This window comes from Watersipora subatra, unplaced genomic scaffold (genome assembly GCF_963576615.1).
Source record: "Watersipora subatra unplaced genomic scaffold, tzWatSuba1.1 SCAFFOLD_35, whole genome shotgun sequence".
NCBI lineage: Eukaryota > Metazoa > Bryozoa > Gymnolaemata > Cheilostomatida > Watersiporidae > Watersipora > Watersipora subatra.
Genome location: NW_027045221.1, coordinates 772327 through 792584, shown reverse-complemented (window position 1 = coordinate 792584; position 20258 = coordinate 772327). Strand labels below are relative to the sequence as shown.

The 20258-nt window shown below is 36.0% G+C and overlaps 2 protein-coding genes across 6 annotated transcripts in view; both read left to right on the top strand.

The window, feature by feature from the left end:
* Nucleotides 1–5025, top strand: part of LOC137410007 (pneumococcal serine-rich repeat protein-like) — a 32091-nt gene extending 27066 nt beyond the window's left edge. Inside the window, exons 24-28 of the mRNA XM_068095636.1 lie at nt 675–935; nt 1310–1521; nt 1668–1807; nt 3631–3773; nt 3995–5025. Of these exons, the coding sequence (XP_067951737.1) occupies nt 675–935; nt 1310–1521; nt 1668–1807; nt 3631–3773; nt 3995–4096 (858 nt within the window). The 3' untranslated portion in view covers nt 4097–5025. The remainder of the gene's footprint in view (nt 1–674; nt 936–1309; nt 1522–1667; nt 1808–3630; nt 3774–3994) is intronic.
* Nucleotides 5026–7513: 2488 nt separating this feature from the next.
* The window catches only part of LOC137409997 (endophilin-B1-like), a 32330-nt gene continuing 19585 nt past the window's right edge, over nt 7514–20258 (top strand). For 4 of the 5 annotated variants that reach the window (XM_068095626.1, XM_068095624.1, XM_068095625.1 and 1 more), the window contains exons 1-5: nt 7514–7779; nt 7876–8017; nt 9021–9164; nt 14669–14710; nt 17724–17857. In XM_068095626.1, coding sequence (XP_067951727.1) covers nt 7723–7779; nt 7876–8017; nt 9021–9164; nt 14669–14710; nt 17724–17857 — 519 coding nt within the window. In that variant the 5' untranslated portion in view covers nt 7514–7722. The remainder of the gene's footprint in view (nt 7780–7875; nt 8018–9020; nt 9165–14668; nt 14711–17723; nt 17858–20258) is intronic. The other variant, XM_068095628.1, reaches the window with a different exon arrangement.

Sequence of the window (20258 nt, the reverse complement as noted above, 5' to 3'; positions counted from 1 at the left end):
TTGTATTTTTTATATCAAAGTCGAGTTGTTTTCCAAAAAATTTCGCAAACAATGTTGTGTGATGTAAAACTTGCCCGCGTGTATTTATTACCTAATCTGAACAAGAAACCAAGTGTCAATATACTAATGCTGAATGAACTCTGTGCCAGGGGTTATCAAGTTGAATAGTTTTAGTTTTTTGTTGAACAACATGCGCTATTTTTAACCGGTTCGTAAATGTAATGGTTTCAAAATGCTGGCATGTTTCTCAAACGCGCTCGAGCATCTGTTAACAAAATAAAATATTTGATTATGCTGAGCAAAGATTCTATCGTATAGTATAACCTTTTAATGACACTCTATTATGAGATATTTTGAGATGAACCAGGATAAGATTATTTGATTTGTCGTTTAAATAACATGCTAATAACTTTTTTCGTAAATCTTTTTATTGTTCTTATTATTCCTGTAATTTGTTATTCAGTATTTTATTGTTACTATCTTTGTGCTAGGTTACTTGCTGTTAACTTGAGACTAATTAACAGTTGGTTATTTGTTAATATGGCAAATTTGCTCTTGGTTCAAGTAGCCAATCACCAAAGTAGGTCCAATGTCCGCAGTTACATAGGATAAGCGTTGCTATTTTTATCTTTGGTCAATCCTAGTTCTAAAGAGTAGTTTGGTTATGCTTGCAGCTGACAGCTGGTGGAAACACATTCACCTCTGGGCAGCAGACAGCTAGTGCTGCCGAGTATGTTGGCACACAACAGCACAATCTCTCAAATAACCAAGCTAAGTGGGTCGGCGCTGGCAATCAACCGCAGGAAAAATCTCTTATGGCTGGAGCAGGTCCTGTACTTACAGCCAGTCAGATCCCACCATCCTCTAAGATGCCTGGCGCTAGTATGATTCCAGCACCGAATGCCATTCCGCAACAAATCCAGCAAATACAAAAGGTTCAATTCAACGATAATATAGTATCGTTTTGTGGAATATCTAGTCAATGCCATTGTCTCTGATGTGTTTTTGTGTTGTGCAAGTTTCATGAATCGATTTTTAAAAATTTGTTTTCAAGAGGATAAGGAAATAAATTTCAAGTGATTAATCTTAGGTAATGAGGCAGAATCTGGCTACTGCTGCCGATAAGTGACAACACGTGAAACACCGGCTGTGGAAGTTGAATATTAGAATTATTTCTCCTTGTGCAAAGTTAACTAGGCAACATTTCTTGTTGAAATATAGCCTTGTAATTATGATCAATTAGATTCCTTGCAGGTTTTCTATGAAGTGTTTCCTTGATAGTTCTGTATATTCTTTTCAATTGTGGTAGGCCGGAAACAGCAAGGGAGGCTATCCTGGTGGTCAAGTGCCAGGCCCGAGGCAGGCATTCTCTTCACCTCGCTGCAACATCAACCAGAATCCACAGATTCTGGGAGTGATGGGGCAGCAGCAGGCACACAGGCATGCTAGTAATCAGTCGAGGGTTCCGTACCCTGGTAATACCGGTATGGCCAGGCCCAATGTCGCCCACACTGGTGCAAGGTATGATGCGTTATTTCATTATTCATGTAAGAAGCTAGACAACAGTGCAGTATCTTTTCTGTACATGGGCGAATGTGGTGACCACATTAGTCATCCTTGACCAGTGTGGCAAATTTCATATCAACCAAAATTTTGATATGATATAGGTTTCCAGCTCCAATTCAGAGGCCTGCATCCCTTTGCCGACCCACCAATCGGTCTTCTAAAACACCGCCCACGCCAGGAACTGTTAACCCTAAGGGGACGGGAGCTGTTGGCAAGTCTGGTCCTTCAGGAGAATCAAAGTGTGAGTAGACAATTTTTTCCCATGTGCTCCCAGGATTCCCGGAACGTAGACCACATAGTGTTACGTACCATTATTATCAATGACATCGGAGCTCGTCGTAAATGAAGGTCATTTGTTGAGTGTCAATAAAATCTCTTATTATTGGATTATTGTTTAGGAGCTGGCCTAAAGCTCACATTCAAAAATTTAGGTCTCGAGGTTCTAAATAAACAAAAAACTGAACAAACGGCAACTAATTATTATTATACCAAGCTTGTAGTGGCATTCACTGTAGTCACTGGAGTTGTCGCTTCTATAACGTACACCTGTTTCACTTAATATTAAGAATTCATGTAAAATTTTTGCTTCATACTATGTAAACAATTCTATATAACGGAAAGTGTCAAGTCGGTCCGAGTTCTCAAATTTGATTTGTCTAACGAGAATCTTATAAGTAGCCTTAATAATGTCACTTTCTCTTTTCTCGCTTAAGAGAAAAAGCAACGGATGCAGGAATCTCTATTATATGTACTAGTACCCTAGTAGTCTAGTTCACCATGATGGATCATCAGGTGTGTTGATAAAGCACAGATAATAAGTAGCTGCATAACTAATCGGCAATATTTCAAGGTGAGCGATTGGTAAATGCGTTGCGTTAGTGTGTCGATCTACCAAGCTGGATGTCACGAGTTGGAATTTCGTCTAAAACCATATCTTATTTTAACTGTTAACCCTGCTGACGATTAGACGGAGAGGCAGGCAAACACAGCTCATATTATAGTGAAGATATATTTTTGTTTCATTTTATTTTAAGACATCTTTTTTTCACAATAGACCTTTCTTTCTAAAAAAAAAATGGGTGTATATGAACATAGGTGTTCGTTCCCCATCGTAAAATTTCTGTAATCATAGACTACAAACCGGGTGAATGTGTTAAAAAGGAGACAAGTTGTCTATGCAACCAATAAGACTCCAGTTGCTGCAGTCATTAAAATAGAAAATGTTGTGTAGTTTTTTCCTTTCTGATGGGAAGATGTTAAAACGGATCAGACAATTTACATTTCACTGCTCATATAACATGGAACTCCTAGAACGTAATTACTTTCAGCAGCTAACGAAGTGGTTAGTTGCACCTGACAAGGTGGTGCAGTTTTTATTAGGTGGTGCGGAATGCAGCCTGTTCGCCCTTTTTATTAGGCAATTATTAATGGACGACTTAGTACAGACCTGAGCTTATTTCTGTAAAATGCCGTGAAAAAACTGCCATTCGTCGACATCCCTATACAAAGAAATGCAAATACAGAAAAATAACTTTAAACACTGGTAAAGCTTAGTTGAGATGGTTCTGGTGGTGATAGTGAAAGCTCTTGCTCGGCCCGGAAACATATTAAACACATATTTAAACTATAAGAAATATATTAATCTGAAGGATCTTAAGTTCCCCGAGCTTTTCTGGATTGTTCTCCGTTTGAATGGCCGACAACAGCACCGGTATTCGCTGACACTTGCCAGAGAGTGAAACTTGCACCTATTGTTTTGCTTCTCCAATTCGTATGCAAGTCTCAGGGAGAAATCAATTTTTGTGGGGGTCACTGCTTTGCTTCATTCTGGTAAAAATGGCTTCAATGGTAGATCTTCGATACACTTGTTTTTGATCCATTAAATATGCTTTTAAATGCAGATATTATGAGTGGAATCTCTGATTTCTGGTGCCTGCTGTTTGTTGCATTTCTGATTTATCTACAATGCATTTTTGTACTAGAGTAAATGGCACTCTTGTATTATGATCAAGCATTCTCTCATGCTTGTAACCATTAATATATGCTAATTTGTTTGGATTGCAGATGTGTCGGTTGAACAGAGGAACCAGGAGAGAATGAATACGATCAACATGACAAAGAACTTTTGTAACCCTGGAAAACCTAATCCCAGCAAACCTCCTGCCGAATCTGAGAGCCCCAACGCTTCACCGGCAGCTGGTGATCAGGTGGGTGTTGATGTACAGCTGGCAGATCGCTTACAACGCTTACCATTGGATATGTCAAATTGGCTTTTTTGTTTCATCGTCTCTAGTCTATCCAGCTAACCGAACGAGTATCTTTACTTCATCACAATGAGCTAAGAACATGTCTTATGCCCAAGGTCAAATCAATTTTTTTCGTGGTCATAGTATCATTTCAAAGTTTGTTACTGTATGTTTTGATTTAGGCATCTCCTCCCGCTGCTCCACCTTCTTCTCCACCTGCTACATCGCAGGCAGCTGAGTCAGAGAGCGCATCTGCACCAGCTGTCAGCAAAGATGAACAATAATAACCACTCGATTCGTCGCACCTATCTCTACTTCCCTGATATACTCTACAGAATGGGATCCAAGCATGTGTATATATTAAGTGTCGTCTGGTTTCATGTCTCCAGTGCCTCCTTGGAGTTGAGTATGAGATGCACAGAATCGCCAAGAATATTGATTTACTGTTCGATAAGTGACATTTGTAGCAAGTTTGTTGTCTCAGCCTTGCTTTCCCTCCCCACAAGAAGCACAAGGTGACGGTCAATGATTACATTGGCCCAGTTTGATTCGCAGTTGTCCACTCAGAACAAGGTCTCACAACTCCCAAGTACGCATCATTTGAGTCTGTCAAGGATTGTTGATGACGTTGTCGTGGGTAATCATTTCTTTGAAAACTATATCACAATATTTAATGTGTGTAAATGTATTAGAAACGTGTTTTTCCAGTTTTTCTGACTAAACAGCCAATCGATGTACAGAATCTGCCAGCATGTTAGGGTCAGCAATGTGCAGAGAGTATGACCTGATGCACGGCCACCAAGCATTATTCATAGTGGGTACTGGCATCCACTGACGCACCTCAGCTGTGCCGACACTGCATCTTGTAAATAGAATAGGTCCTTGCATGATGAGGTCTTCAAATGTGGTTCGTCTCTCAAATCAGTCCAGCAATGTTAGGGCTAAATCGTGCTCGCTATTTTCAGTTACTTGGCAGAAGCTTGTGTTGGTTGCGCTTTACATTTCACGTTTCCTTTTACCAAATGCTATGTGTACTGTATAATGCATATTCGGTTGATTTTTTATGTTTATTCGGCCAATTTGTTACAGTTAAAAGGTAACACTTTGATATTGTGCATCATTGGTTTCAGCTTTTGTAGATAGTGGACCTTCTGCAGTGGATAGAGGTCGGTTGATCTCTCCCATCTTGTTACTGTTTAACACAAAATATACAATCGTGAATGATTTAAACATGGTTGCTCACTGTTGCTCTGATACCTGATTGTCAGGTGACTTCATTATTGCTCGTGAGGAGAAACCAGTTACACTTGAGAAATTTTAGATTGATGTGCTAAATTGTGCTTAATATTGCGCTGCAAGTCGCTACCCTGATGTTGGTTTTATTAAAAACTAAGCTAATGTAACTTTTATAGCTCATTAGACTGCTCTCCAGACAAATAATTGCTATTAAAGAAAGGTTCCATCTTGAATCTGTCATATACACTATAACCTTTCCATACGATCTTCATTTCAAGATCACATTTACACATCCTGTGTGTGAGCAAATATTCATTATAAAAATGTCAAACCACAACTGCACAGTTACGCATTTGAGTTTTTGTACATTGTTACAGTTTCTGATCTCCAAAATTTATACAGACGTTTTCATTCTCGGCAACTATGAATAGATACATAATTCTCATTTACATGGCTGGAATAATATTAACCAATGCGCAGTGCTTTCCTCAGTATCGGTTTCAGCAACAAAAGTGCAATGTTAGCGGATTCAGGGTTGATATTTTAATGGCTAGAAAACAGAAAGAAGTATGCAAATTTGTGGGATTCTGCCAACTTTCCAGCATCGCAAAAGCATACAGCATATGAGCGCGGCATACGGTGCACATGAAGTGTCAGCATCGGGTTAATGAGAGGGAGACTTGCAAAGACATTCTGATCAATACGGTAATAAGTGCAGGAGTTGTCCAACCATAATATCAACTAGGTTTGAGTTAATTATACATACATGTATATGGTATGTTGGTGCTACATGGGAGTTGTCAGAACAATACTTGAAAAAGGAATAGAACATACAATAGAAAATACATTAGATTGATATATATCATTGATATCATACAAAAATTGAACATATTCCTTCAGTTACCAACAGATATTTAGAGAAACAAAATTGTTTACATTAACAAGTTTAAATGAACAATTATGATAGATCCCATCCATATGGCAAAATTTACAACTTACTACGGCATAGCGCCATTCAATCTACATAAAAAAATAACCAACCACAAGCAAGAACGGCATAGCATTTATACTCAATATATTGTAGCTACAATATATTGAGTATAAACCCTACATAGAATCAGTTAGGCCTATCTCTATCCGAGTCATTTTTCTCCGAGCAAGCAAACCATTAACTAGAGAACCACACAGTGCTTAGTATAGAAAGCATATTGCTACTTTTTTTAAACGATTCAAAGACTGTCATTATTTTGACAGGTATAGAAACTCATGGTAACTTTCATGGTATAGAAACTGACAAACACTAGTGTTAGCTGTTGCTATAAGATCTCTAAATATTAGACTTACTATTGAAGCGCTACTGCCCTGTCAGCAATGATACAAAACCCCCATATGTGGGGGTTTATATCATTGCTGTCGAGGGGGGTTTTTATATCTTACTGTGATAGCAATGATATAAAACTCCGCACATATGGAGAGGGTTTATATCATTTCTGTCACAGTAAGATAAATTCGGATGTATTAGTTGAGGCCAATGTATAGTTTTGAAGAAACATTGGTTGGCTTACAAGCTCATCACTGCCTAGTAGCAACAGTTTAATTTATGGGAAAACACATTTTCTGATATCAAATGCCAAATTTACGTCAAGGTTCACTGCATCAGCTTGTTTTTTAACTAGCAGTTTGCTCATATCTCAGCTGGTATAACCTGTATCATTTGTTGTTTGCACAAGCAAGAAGGCCATTAGTTTTACCAGACTGTCTGGCCAGGTGACTATGATTGGTTTGCTATTTCAGCTACAGACAAAGTGACATATCCTCTATTAGTTTCCTTAACAAAAGATCGGATAGCAAATAGTTACTAACTAGAAGAGATAACATTCACTTTGCGTTATATAAAGTTATGTAAATGACTTAAATTACCTACAAAAACTCCTATCTTTTGTGTAATGTTAAATGAAATGTCAAACGTAAAAGCATAGGACCAACCAGGTAATTTAGTATACATTTGGATAAATGGATTTACTATAAATTTGGATAAGTGACAGACGCTGCCCACCGTCAAGATTACATTGATAATTATGTAGATGTTGAACTGTTAGTTGTTACACATCTTGCAAGTTCTAACATGTTGTAACATGATATAGTAAATGAAGCCGGCTGCCATGGCAAACAAACAAGGGAGCAAATAATTTATCCCGTTACCAGCAAAGTGATAAATCTCCATAAATATGCCGTCGAAGCGAGCTTTGTAGTAAAGACATGTAGTTGTCTTCTCTGAACATAATACATGTCCTTTCCAGGTGTAGAAGAGTTTTAGCTCAAATCCTATATTCTTCCGGAATATTCGGAGAAAAATAGCAACTCGGTCTACACGTGACGTTAGACTTGTTTCTTAGTGTTTGCTACAGCAATTCATTAACCTCGATAGCGATTGTGTACAAGTTTATGATTCTTGGTTACTGCTTCCGATCGATCGGTCTAGATTGTCTCTCGAAGCCCTACCTATTCAACCGAGCCAACTAAATTGTTATATTAATTTTAAACACGTCGCCTGAATGCTTGTTGTAAATATTCTGGTGTTCAAAGCAAATGTGACAAAAGACAATTTTTAGTATCGATATACACCTAGAAATTGTTTACATATTGGTTGTACGTTTCGCTGTTGTCGTCCGATATGGATCTTAAAAAGTTTGCAGGAGGAGCTTCGACGTTGTTTAATCGGGCTGTTCAGGTAGTTTCTTGTAAATTATACTATGCAATCTTTGGTGGTGAAGCTTTATTATATTAAGGAAATGCTAGCATGACTGTAGTTTTTCATATTTTGTAGTACACGGGTGAGAAACTGGGCACCGCCGAGCAAACCGAACTTGATGCTCACTTTGAGCAGTTAGTCATTCGGTCAGAGCGGACTCGTCACTATACAGAACGTTTGCTTAAGTTCACTGAAACCATGTTGTGTCCTGATCCAAGTAAGAACCACAAGTTCTGCATATATTGTTGTTGCATATATATTCTCAGCTAGTTATGCAGACCACGCACTTACGTCAAATTTATTATTATTTGATCATTTATGGTGCAAGTTTTTTGTAAGGACAAAATTGCCTTCAATACGCTGCCGACTCAAACCCAAACTAGGCTTTTTCTGACCAGTGCAATTAGAAAGTAGAGTTACATCGTAATCGTGACAAATATCTAGCAGAGTTTTAGCAGTTATTTAGGCTGTTGATAGACTTAAATATATGACATAATATTCGAAAAAGTGGTTTTACATAAATATACAAAGCCCTAGTAAATAATGCTTCTGAATGCACAATTTGATTTAGCTGCTGTGACTTGTTGAACTGACATGATATATATTTCTATAATTATAGCTGTATTATATAATTATAGCTGTAACAACATTGTAATTTTTGTTTACCATAAAAGTTGCACTTGATAATAAATCTTACTTGTTGTGACAAACGTGCAATGATACCAACTGCTTGCTAGTCAAAATTGTTATATAATTAAAACAATTAGGGAAAAATAAAATCAATTAAAAATTATTGCACCAGAACTCTCCAGCTTCAACTAATAGATCAACATTTTCATTCCATTAGTAGTTGAAAAGTTTAGTTGCCATTATAGACCAAGTCTTTGTACTAATAAAACTAAACATAATGTATATGATTACAAGTTCCTCAAATAAGGTGCATCAAAAAGTTGTTAACTTTTTTTGTGCAGACAGAATTGAATTGCTTTACTAGCTTCTTTAACTTTTGTTGGCCAGTGAAACAAAAGAGACGTGTAGTAGTAAACTAGCTTAGACTCATCTCTTCAATTCTGCTGCCTTCTGACTAACTGTTAACATGCATATTGTCATGCAGGTTGGTGAACCATCTCATAACAACATAGTTGACACTCCGCTTCTTAATGAAATGGAGTGTGTAAGTATGCTCTTCGCTTGTCTCTGTGAATTTTGTTTCCTTGCAGCCGTCAGAGCAGAGAATTATTTTTACAACAAATTGGAAAAGAGTGGCTATGAAAACAAGAAGAAAGAGAAACTCACGAATGCTACTCTGCTCGGAGGAGTTATGTTGGAGGCGAGTGCTGCCTATGGCCCTGGTTCTGAGTACGGTAGGTTGACTTTTGTGCGCGGTTCAACTGTTGACTTTAGAGTGTCAATCCTTTTTTAAGCAATTCCATTTCTAATAATTTTTAGCAAAATTTGAAAAAAATTTTGAGGAAGATGTTGACAATTTTAGTATAGATTTTTTCTTTTTTAATAGTAACACAGCGTTTTTTGATGTATAGAACTTCAAACCTTTAAGTAGAGAGGTTTTAATTCTTCATTACATGTTGAGCTATAGTAATCCTTCAATTTTCTCGGTTAATCTGGTTAATCTGGCGACTTTGTGATGTGAATCTGGACCAGCTCTCCCTGTGATGAGTGTAAATCCGCCAAATAGAAACTAATAGACTCATATATATTAATTTCACTTTTTCATTAATGGTAAGGATTTTCCTTTTTTTCTTAGACTGATTTAACAAATTTGAGGTTCAATTGTGTTCAAGAGGCGTGATGAAGGGTGTCACAAACACTTTGCACTTTTATACTTAACAAGAAAAACAATGACCATTGACTCTATCGTAATGATGCTAACGTAGTGCGTTCATTGGACCAGAGTATGAGAGATATTTATGTATTTTTGTTGTTTACATTTTATTTTTTCAATACCTGTAACTCTTTCACTACCGTAAGCCAATGTATCGACTTTTGCGGTAGTATAAGTACAGACCGTAAGCCGATATATCGGCTTATCAATAGGGTTTTACTTTTCTTTTCATTACGAAGCCTACACATTAGCTTAACTGATAAAATTTTGTTTCCAACGAAACAACCTTGTTGCCAATTATGCGAAACCAATTGAAAATCCTTTTTTAAGCAATTCCATTTCTAATAATTTTTAGAAAATGAGATAAAAAATGAACAGTTATTCGCAGCCACACAAGACCGCCGTAGTTTGGATTCTCTTTCCAAAATGGCTCAAATGTGACGTAGCTGTTAGAGATGGTTTTTGTTTACACTTTCATGCAACCTTATTCATCGAAATATTTTCACAAATATACTTCACGTATTCAATAAAACCATATATATTGTTCTTACGCGTCTGTTTTATTGTCATCGTAATGCTGTCACTTTTAGCTGTGATATCCTATAACTTACCGTAAAAATTCGTTTAATTTTTTAGCCTTGGCTTGAAGGAGAACATATCATTGTCTGATAATCATGACGGGCCTGTTGGTCACTTGTGATAATCAAAAAGTGCTGCAGAAATTATTTGCGAAGTATTGGGTCACATGATCAGATTATGACTTGCTGATTAGACCAAACCGAAAAAAAATGTAAAGTAGCGAGCATCTATATTTGATACGGGGTCTTCGGTAAAACCCGAAGTGTTTGTCATAAACTAGTGCTACGATAAGTTTTATATTGAGCTTTGTATTGGCTTTTCAATTCACGTGAGAACATATGTGACAAGACAATAACCAAATTTCGTGATTACGTCATCGAAATAAAGAGATTCCAATCTACAGTGGCTTTTTGTTTTTTAGCTTTTAAGAGCTTGTAATCACATTTCCACATACTTTGCACCTACAACACAACAGAGAAAGACATGGTGAATCTTTTGATACCAAATAACTGTAATGTGAATTTTGTTGCAAGTCAACCTTTAAGTTTTAAAGCTTTATCAGGGATGACCGATTAAGATCAAATGATTTAAATCATTCTAAAAAATCATGTTTGATTTATTTTCTTCAGAACTCTCCCGTCTCAAAGGCTGACCCTCAAAAAATGGGACTTATAGAGAGGTTACTGTGAATATGAATTGCACAACTTACAAAATTAAAATAAAAGTAACTTTTAATAAATTTAAGTGATGCAAAGTTGTTTTTTTATGTTGCGAATGTTTTCATGTGGCATACTTCAACAAAATCTGTTATAAATAAAAAAAATCGAATTTTTAGATTAAAAAAAATCATGATTTTTTCAAACCATGGGCTTTATAGAAATACCTAGTCTTCTGATATTTTTGTTTCAAGTTTCTTTGCATTACCAAGTGTGCATTTAATAACAACCATCATAGTTGCTACATATTTCTCTAGCCAGCTAGTAGTACCAGCATGCTTGTTAATAATTTGCCCAAAGAATAAATATATCGCCTGAGATGTAATCAGGTGATCCCTACCTCAATGGACGGTCTGCTCATAATTATTAAACCTTCATCACGTGGTAGCATTAATCAGCTGTCACGGTATAGTGGTTAGCACTCATGACTGCCAAGCAGTAGGTCAGGTGTGCAAATCTCCCTAAGGGAACAGGAAGAGTGTTTCCTGTATGCTAAAATACATGGCCAAGTAGCTATAACAGCTCAATAGGGTGTTCTCGGTGTCTAACTAAAGCTGAGCAATGCCCTGCATGGTTGGTGCAACCCCAATCCTTTACTGAAACTCCACTTTGAAATCCATCCAATAGAAAACTAACAGGCTGAAACTCTAACCTGATAGTTTTCTCTAGGTTGCCTGAGATTTATGCAAGATGGCTGAAAGGTCCGGATGGCTAAGGCTGAAAGGATGTTTGATGGCTAAAGGTCCGGCCACACGTAACGAATTTTTCGTTCAATCTGACCGAATTCACGAATTTCACAGAATTCACAGATTTATTCGGCCGAATATCACAGAATCGTCTGAGCTGTGCATGCACACCGAATTCGTCAACGAAACGCTTTTAATTGGCTAACCAATTTTTTTAGCGAGCACGACTCTAGTAGCTTTGACAAGTGGTATAGTCCAAGACATGTACGACGACACGCAGTAAAATTATCACCGCGATATGACTTTATACATATGATGCAACTGCCTATATGCGCTAGAGATGGCGACTGTTTTTGCGACGGAGCGTTTGCTGCATAAAAAGAAATTATTATTATTGAAAAAGAAATAATTCATAGCTTCTAAAACATCTAAAAGAAAATTCTGGATACACGATGAGAAGTTCTTGCCATGGTGAACCAACGAGGGAGAACCAACAATAGCGCATATAGGCCGTTGCATCGTATGTATCAAGTCATATCGCGGTGATACTTTTATTATGTGTCGTCGTACGGGTCTTGGACTATACCACTTGTCAAAGCTACTAGAACAGTGCTCGCTAAAAAAATTGGTTAGTCAATTAAAAGCGTTTCTTTGACGAATTCGGTGTGCATGCACAGCTCAGACGATTCTGTGATATTCGGCCGAATAATCTGTGAAATTCGTGAATTCGGTCAGATTGAACGAATAATTCGTTACGTGTGGCCGGACCTTTACTGATCGTTATGCTAGTAGATATTTTCTTTTACATGAAATAAGCTGTGTTTATTCAGGCTGTAAACGTATTGTATTTTCACTAGTTACATCGATAAACTTATCATTTTTTATTTATAAATGTCTAAACACCATTAATCAATGAGACTGAAGTCATGTAAACCATAAGAACATCCTCCAACATACTCCAGCACCTGCATGCTCCAAAACTGCAATAAAAATAAACCTTTACTGCTGAATTAGCGTTTATTACTTGGCAGAGGCTCTCACAATATATAATATCTGAGCATTTCCCTGAGGATGGAGTATGTCTGCTTAGTCTACTGCAAGCAGAGACTGTGCGGGCTTTTTGAGAGCCATTATTTCACAAACAATGGCTACGTTATGTTGGCCAGACATGTTTGAGTCCAGTCGAAAGGTAATCTCAATGACTGGAGACATACCCAGTTGCAGAGAGCTGTTTAAGGTTGGATGCCATTCCTGTCACCACCAACAGCCTTTTCTGAGAATCAAACACCAACTTGTTGTTCGCAGGTCTGACATTCTTGACCAGTACACCACCGCTGTTCCCATATTTGGCTCTTGCCTGCTTTGTCTACATAGATGGGTTGGTTACCTGAGCCAATCAGACTAATTTTGTACTAATTGTACAAAATTTCAATTAGTTTTGTGCTAATTCAGACACTAATGTCATCGTATTCGGCTCATGCCACAGATGATCAGATGATCTATTGTACGAATATTTGCTGATTTACAGATCTACATAGTCAAATTGTTGACTTTGGTGCTCTGAAATAATCTGTATATTTCCGTATCAAAGTTACATCGCTATTAGATTTAAAAGAAAAATAGTAAAGAGTTAGACAAATAATTGACAAATTTTTGTAGCGTTTAGCTGACAAATCTTGCTAACAAGTTTTTAAATTTGTACCAAAGAGATCCATAAAAAAGTCGAAAAGTTTCTCCGATGTTATCAAGATTTACTATTTTGTCTTTGCTTCGTCTAGCAGTCCTGTTTGAATGCAAAATAAAGTGACAAGTTATGTGATGTGTTGTGATGAGATGTGATGAGTTATCTTGGTGCTTGGAGTATTTTTTTAATTACTCGTATCTCATTGGCTTGATCATTTTTTGAGAAAGTTAAGTTTTGCACATCAGAAAGCTAATGGAAATGATAATATATTATATATTACTTTATTGGCAATAATTTTGTTTCAAGTAGAAATGTTTCTGAAAGCCATACAACAATAATAAAACAAAAAAAGGGCAAGAATTGGCCACTAAAATGAAATAAATGGTTTGACAAATAATATTTGAAGTACCTTTCTCTGCTATGAGAACGGATATTAGGTGGAACATTAATAATAGATAGAATAATACATAAAATAGAAGCTAATAATAACCGAAAATATGATTAATACATAAAAAATATAAGGTAATACAGAAAAGAATTGCTGCGATTGCCTCCTGTCATCTTCATTGGCTGAGGTATAACCAGTTTGGGTGTTCTTGAGAAAATAATTAAGCTACATATAAAACGTTGTCAAATAATGTGGCGTTAGCCACATTCATCTGTCATCTTGGCTAATGGAAGCAATGTTTCTGCTGTCAATACAATCATCATCACAATGACACTTTTGTCTGTTTGGCCATTATTGAAGCTATTTAATTCAGGCCATTATGGTGAGCTCGGAGCTGTACCCAAGTCATTAACTTATTAGCATGTGTGCTAAAGCTTTTTATCTATGCTTAGGGTGTAACCAACAGTCATAAAACAGAAACAAGTTCTGGACAGTCTGTGAAGTTAGTATAACTTGCAAAATCTTCAATGTTTCCAATATTAAAATAGCCCATTTCCTAAAAACTTACATGGGTACAGCAGTTTTTTTAGCTGTCTCTTTTGTAACTTGTAAAGTTATTAATGTTTTCATTATTAAAATAGCCCATTTCCTAGAATTTTAGCTACCATGGTTCTTTCAGCTGCATATTTTGTAACTTGTAAGATCTTCGATGTTTTTAAGGTAGAACTAGCCAAATGGTCCAAAAACTTAGCTGGGTACAACAATTTTCTTAGCTGTTTCTTTTGTAACTTGTAAAATCTCTGTTTCCAATTTATTAAAATAGCCTATTTCCTAAAAAATTTAGCGACATTGATTCTTACAGTTACTTATTTTGTAACCTCTAAGACCTTCAATGTTTCCAAGGTAAAAATATCTTAATTTCCTAAAAACCTACCTAAGTACAACAGTTGTATCAGCTGCTTATTTTGTCAGGGCCGAACTCGATGGTATCGCGAGTGAATGAGCTGGCACTGGGTATGTTTCTACTGCGGGCACCGAGTCATTTATGTTGTGAAGTCAAGTGACTTGTCTGATTTGTGTCTATTATATCGCTATACTCTCAATACTCACAGCAGCTTTCCATGCTTTAATAATACCACCCAATACTTCTAGTAATTGTCAAGCGCACGTAGTACGACTTCTCGCATCACTGTTTATAGTTGCAGCTAACTTTCCCAGTTTGTGGTTGTTCAGGTTATCTATTGTTTCTCTGACAAACGCATAGGTTTCTTGCTATAGTTTGTGGCGTTGTAGCATTCTCATTGGATTTTCTCACACCTAAAAATGCAGGAGATGTCTATATTTTGATCGATATGTGTGTAATATACGATAACAATGCTGTTTGTCTAATATTGTTCGCTTGACCTTGTGACTACGCTTCCACCTTTTACCTTTTTAGTCTTGAGCTTTATGTAATTGTGTTTAGCTTTACTCCTTGAAATACGCGTATTCTGATGCTACAGTTATTTTACATGGTTGTGGTGAGCTACTTGCAAGAACCTGTTTATGAAAGATGTACTTGCACAAAATTTTAGTAGATTTTATCATAAAGTTTCGGTATTTTTCTATAATTGGAGATCGTTTTTAATGTTTGAGACTATTTCATTACCAGGATGTTTTAAGATTAAAATCGATACAAATCAATCATGACTAAAATGTTCAGATTAAGCGAAAGTGTGATTATGATGTCTGTAGTTGCAAAGAGACTAACAGAATAGAGACGTGTAATGCTAAAATTTGAGCCTAATAGATTATATCAACTATGTCAATGATAACGGCTCGTGACGTCATTTCGCGTGTATTTTTCTTTTTAGTATTTTGACCGCGATCAAGTTTTAATAATCACAGTGTTAATAATCACAGTGTTAATAATCAAAGTGTTAATAATCAAAGTGTTAATAATCAAAGTGTTAATAATCAAAGTGTTAATAATCAAAATGTTAATAATCAAAGTGTTAATAATCAAAGTGTTAATAATCAAAGTGTTAATAATCAAAGTGTTAATAATCAAAGTGTTAATAATCAAAGTGTTAATAATCAAAGTGTTAATAATCAAAGTGTTAATAATCAAAGTGTTAATAATCAAAGTGTTAATAATCAAAGTGTTAATAATCAAAGTGTTAATAATCAAAGTATTAATAATCAAAGTGTTAATAATCAAAGTGTTAATAATCAAAGTGTTAATAATCAAAGTGTTAATAATCAAAGTATTAATAATCAAAGTGTTAATAATCAAAGTGTTAATAATCACAGTGTTAATAATCAAAGTGTTAATAATCAAAGTGTTAATAATCAAAGTGTTAATAATCAAAATGTTACTAATCAAAGTGTTAATAATCAAAGTGTTAATAATCAAAGTGTTAATAATCAAAGTGTTAATAATCAAAGTGTTAATAATCAAAGTGTTAATAATCAAAGTGTTAATAATCAAAGTGTTAATAATCAAAGTGTTAATAATCAAAGTGTTAATAATCAAAGTATTAATAATCAAAGTGTTAATAATCAAAGTGTTAATAATCAAAGTGTTAATAATCAAAGTGTTAATAATCAAAGTGTTAATAATCAAAGTGTTAATAATCAAAGTGTTAATAATCAAAGTGTTAATAATCAAAGTGTTAATAATCAAAGTGTTAATAATCAAAGTGTTAATAATCAAAGTGTTAATAATCAAAGTGTTAATAATCAAAGTGTTAATACTCAAAGTGTTATTACTCAAAGTGTTAATACTCAAAGTGTTAATAATCAAAGTGTTAATAATCAAAGTGTTAATAATCAAAGTGTTAATAATCAAAGTGTTAATAATCAAAGTGTTAATAATCAAAGTGTTAATACTCAAAGTGTTAATTCTCAAAGTGTTAATACTCAGTGTTAATAATCAATACTCAATAATCAAATACAGCAAATTGAGCAATATAAATGAAATTGAGCAAATACAAAATAAATAAAGGCGCATAACACTGCAACTCAAACGTGACAGTTGAGGTCATAATGAGATGGGACAGGAAACACAATGACTGACATCATTTTTGGACATATTTTTCTTATAAAGGTTTTAAACGTGATCAAGTTTTGTCGATTTTAATCTTGAAAGACAGTCTGGCAGTCTCAACACCTCAAACAGCCACAATGATTGCAAATGATAGAAAAATGCTGATACTTTTTGATTAATCTAATATAATTTTGTGTAAGTTTATGTTTAAAATATCGCTTATAGATTTAAGCTTGCTTATATACAGTGATCCTTCACTAGCGCTGACAGAAAAAAGTGAAGCCAACCCATCAGTTTGTGTTACGAGTAGATCATTCGTAGTTTATTTGTTGTGGACTACTTAAGTAAAATGTAGTCTGCCATCACAATATTTGGTTCAACTTATTGTTATTTCGGAAATGAGTGTTCTAGACTGGTTTCTTTGTCTATCTTTCCAATAGCCTGGAATCTATGGAAAACGGTTTTGGACTTCTAAATGATTCTTATGAATAATCATTTATTATGTAAGAGCTATCATTCTTGTTCGTTCTCATACTCAAGTTCTTAGTCTAAAAGTTTTTTAGGCTATTAGCTAGCTTACATTTTACTAGGTCAGACTGTTAGAATATATCGTAAAACCTCTATTTGAACCCCATTGCGCTCTATTTTTCAACTTTTGCTATAGTGGTGGCCAAATAGAGGTGGCATTCAAATAAAGGGTAGCGTTTTATTTTTCAACCCTTCTTCCATAATAGTGACGGTCAAATAGAGGTGGCGTTCAAATAAAGGTAGCATTCGATTAAGGGTGGCATTCAATTAGAGGTTGTACTGTATGTTGACTTGGTCTCCCTCTATGTCACACTTGATGGCGAGTGTAAGATAAATGACAGTCATGAAAGATGTGGCGCTAAGTAGGGAGGGATCACTGTAATCATGTGTCATATAATCATCAATACCTTGTTTATAATAGACTATGTTCTAATAAGCATGAAATGACGACCTCCTGTATTACCACTGTAGGAAACTCTCTACTAAAAGTTGGTCAGACGGAACAGAAGTTGGGGGATGCGGAGAAGACATTCGTGAATAAGACCAGCCAGGATTTTCTTGTGCCCCTTCGAGCGTTCTTGGAGAATGACATAAAGAACATTGCAGTAAGTAATATCTCGCTTTGTTTTCATTGTAGTTCAAACAAGAAGATACGCTAATGTGAGGATTCCCTCAATTGGCCTTGCAGGGATAATACCTGATTTGGTCATTGGCCTTGCGCGGATACGTGTGATAAAACCTGATTTCTGAACGGTTTGCTATTGATCATAGGTTGCCTTAAGAAAATATATATTAGATGCTCCTATAACGTATAAGGGCAAGGCCAAGCATGGTGTCACATACAAAGGCAATTTTTTTTCTGCCTTTTGCAACCATAATTTCCAGTTAATTAGTGAGTAAACATGTTCAGACATGTGGAAACACAAAAGTTTTCATAATGAAATCTTCTCTCATGAAAATATTGGGCATACAAGTAGGATTTTACTGTATGGTGTGTGACGCGCGGGACAATTGATCATATCCTCTCAAACTTTGCAATTCATTCTGAAATAAATTTTGGTTTCATTTTATAATCAATACAAGGGTGGATTTTCTAGCCCAGGTGTTTTTTCCGAGCAAATGCAAATTTCTCCTTATAATTCAGGCGAGCAAAAATTAGTTTGTCCCGCGCGTCACAATTTTAGTGCATTTAGTTGCAGCCTGTTCTCCCTAAGCTATCTGAGATGAAAACTTCTTATCTACAATTCGATTTTAGGCTGCTATAGCTTAGCCAAAGTCGCCAATTTGCTGAAAATACTGCAAGTTTCTGTTTTATAGGTACATGGAAGTATTTGTGACGCGCGGGACATTTTTAATAATATGGTGATGTCTGCCTTTGTTTGGGAGTTTTTTTTGATACCCTGGCATGGGAAAGTAATGCTAGATACTCTAAGTTTATAATCCAGTTTTTTTGAGAAAAATAATGAATTAGAATTATTTTATGTTTTGTCACTCAGAATCTGGAGCGTGTCAATATTAGCCTACACTTCTGATACACACACCTAGTGTGCAAATCACGAGGTAATCTTTGAACCAAATGTATATTTTTAAAGCACGGTCACAAAAATTCTCTTTCACTCACGCATTGAATTTTCAGTCAGTAGAGAAAGTAGGTTTCCCTTCTAGATATGGTAAGACTTTTTTCTGAACTGGCATGTATTCTAATGACGGCCAAACTGCTGTTAACATCATGCCACACTTCCTGTCCACAAGCAACGAAAGCTTCGGAAACACCTGCTGAACTATACGTTGAGTAACATCTTTGAGATTTTCAGTGAGGAATATCTAGATGTCAAGGTGAGCCCTAGTAAATTTTAAAAGTTGGGCCCAGTAAATTGCAAGCCAGTTTCTAGACATGATCAAATTGTCTGTGCTTGCAAATACTGCGAAAATGCGGAATTAGCTCTACTGGGACTGCGGCAGACCAGTGTCTGTTCTTTGGAAATGCCTACTACTGTTCACGAGCTACTGAAAAGAACTGTGTGTAACATGGAAAATGAATCATGTGTAAAGAGGGAATGTGACTCTTGTGGCGCCAATCCAATCAATAGTTTGGTTGTTAGCGCTAAAGAACATTTGAATTTCTATCAGTGGAGAGATGGTGAAAACGGCTTCCTAAACCAGCTCGAAGGTCTGATGCCATCGTCTGACTTGCTTGTGCTGCTGAAATACCAACAGAAATCACTTTCCCTTCATATGTACACTTCCAACCGTCAACACAAACCAATCAGTTATCTCAAACAGAAATTGAAAAATGGGGAAGTGATCATTCACAAAGATTTCAGTGAGAACTTCAACTGTAAGCAAGAAACCGAAATCCAAAGCACCTACTAAACTACAATAGGGGTGACAGTATTCACTGTCATGATTTATTATAAGCTGATAGAGTCCTAGCCCAAAAATGCTGTGCAATAGCTAGTGATAGCCTAGAACACACTAAGGATGTTGTTTACACGTTCCATAGAGAACTTGTGAAATTTCTGAAAGCAGAAAATATTAATTGGCAACATATTCATTATGTAAGTGATGGATTAGCTTCGCAAATCAAAAATCGGCTCACAGTTCAAAACTTGATTGGCCATAAGGAAGAAATGGGTATGCCAGCTGACTGGAGTTTTTTTGAGACATCGCATGGCAAAGGTACAGTAGATGGTATTGGGGAAAGCATCAAACCACATGTTCTAATGACAGTATATCGAGGATGGTTTGTCGTAAACTCGGCAAAGTCATTTGCAGAAGCTGCAACAATAATAACTTCAAATCAGTGAAACCAATGATGATTTTATACATCTCAGAAAATATGATCACTAAAACAGCAAGGAACTGCAAAGAACGCTGGTCCACTGCACCTCCAATTCATGGCATTCGATCTTGCCATCACACAGCAATTAAAGAAGATGGTGATGTTACTCTGATTGAATGGTGTTCTTCCACTTGGCAGCCAGTTCCATTCACACCGAGCAGCAA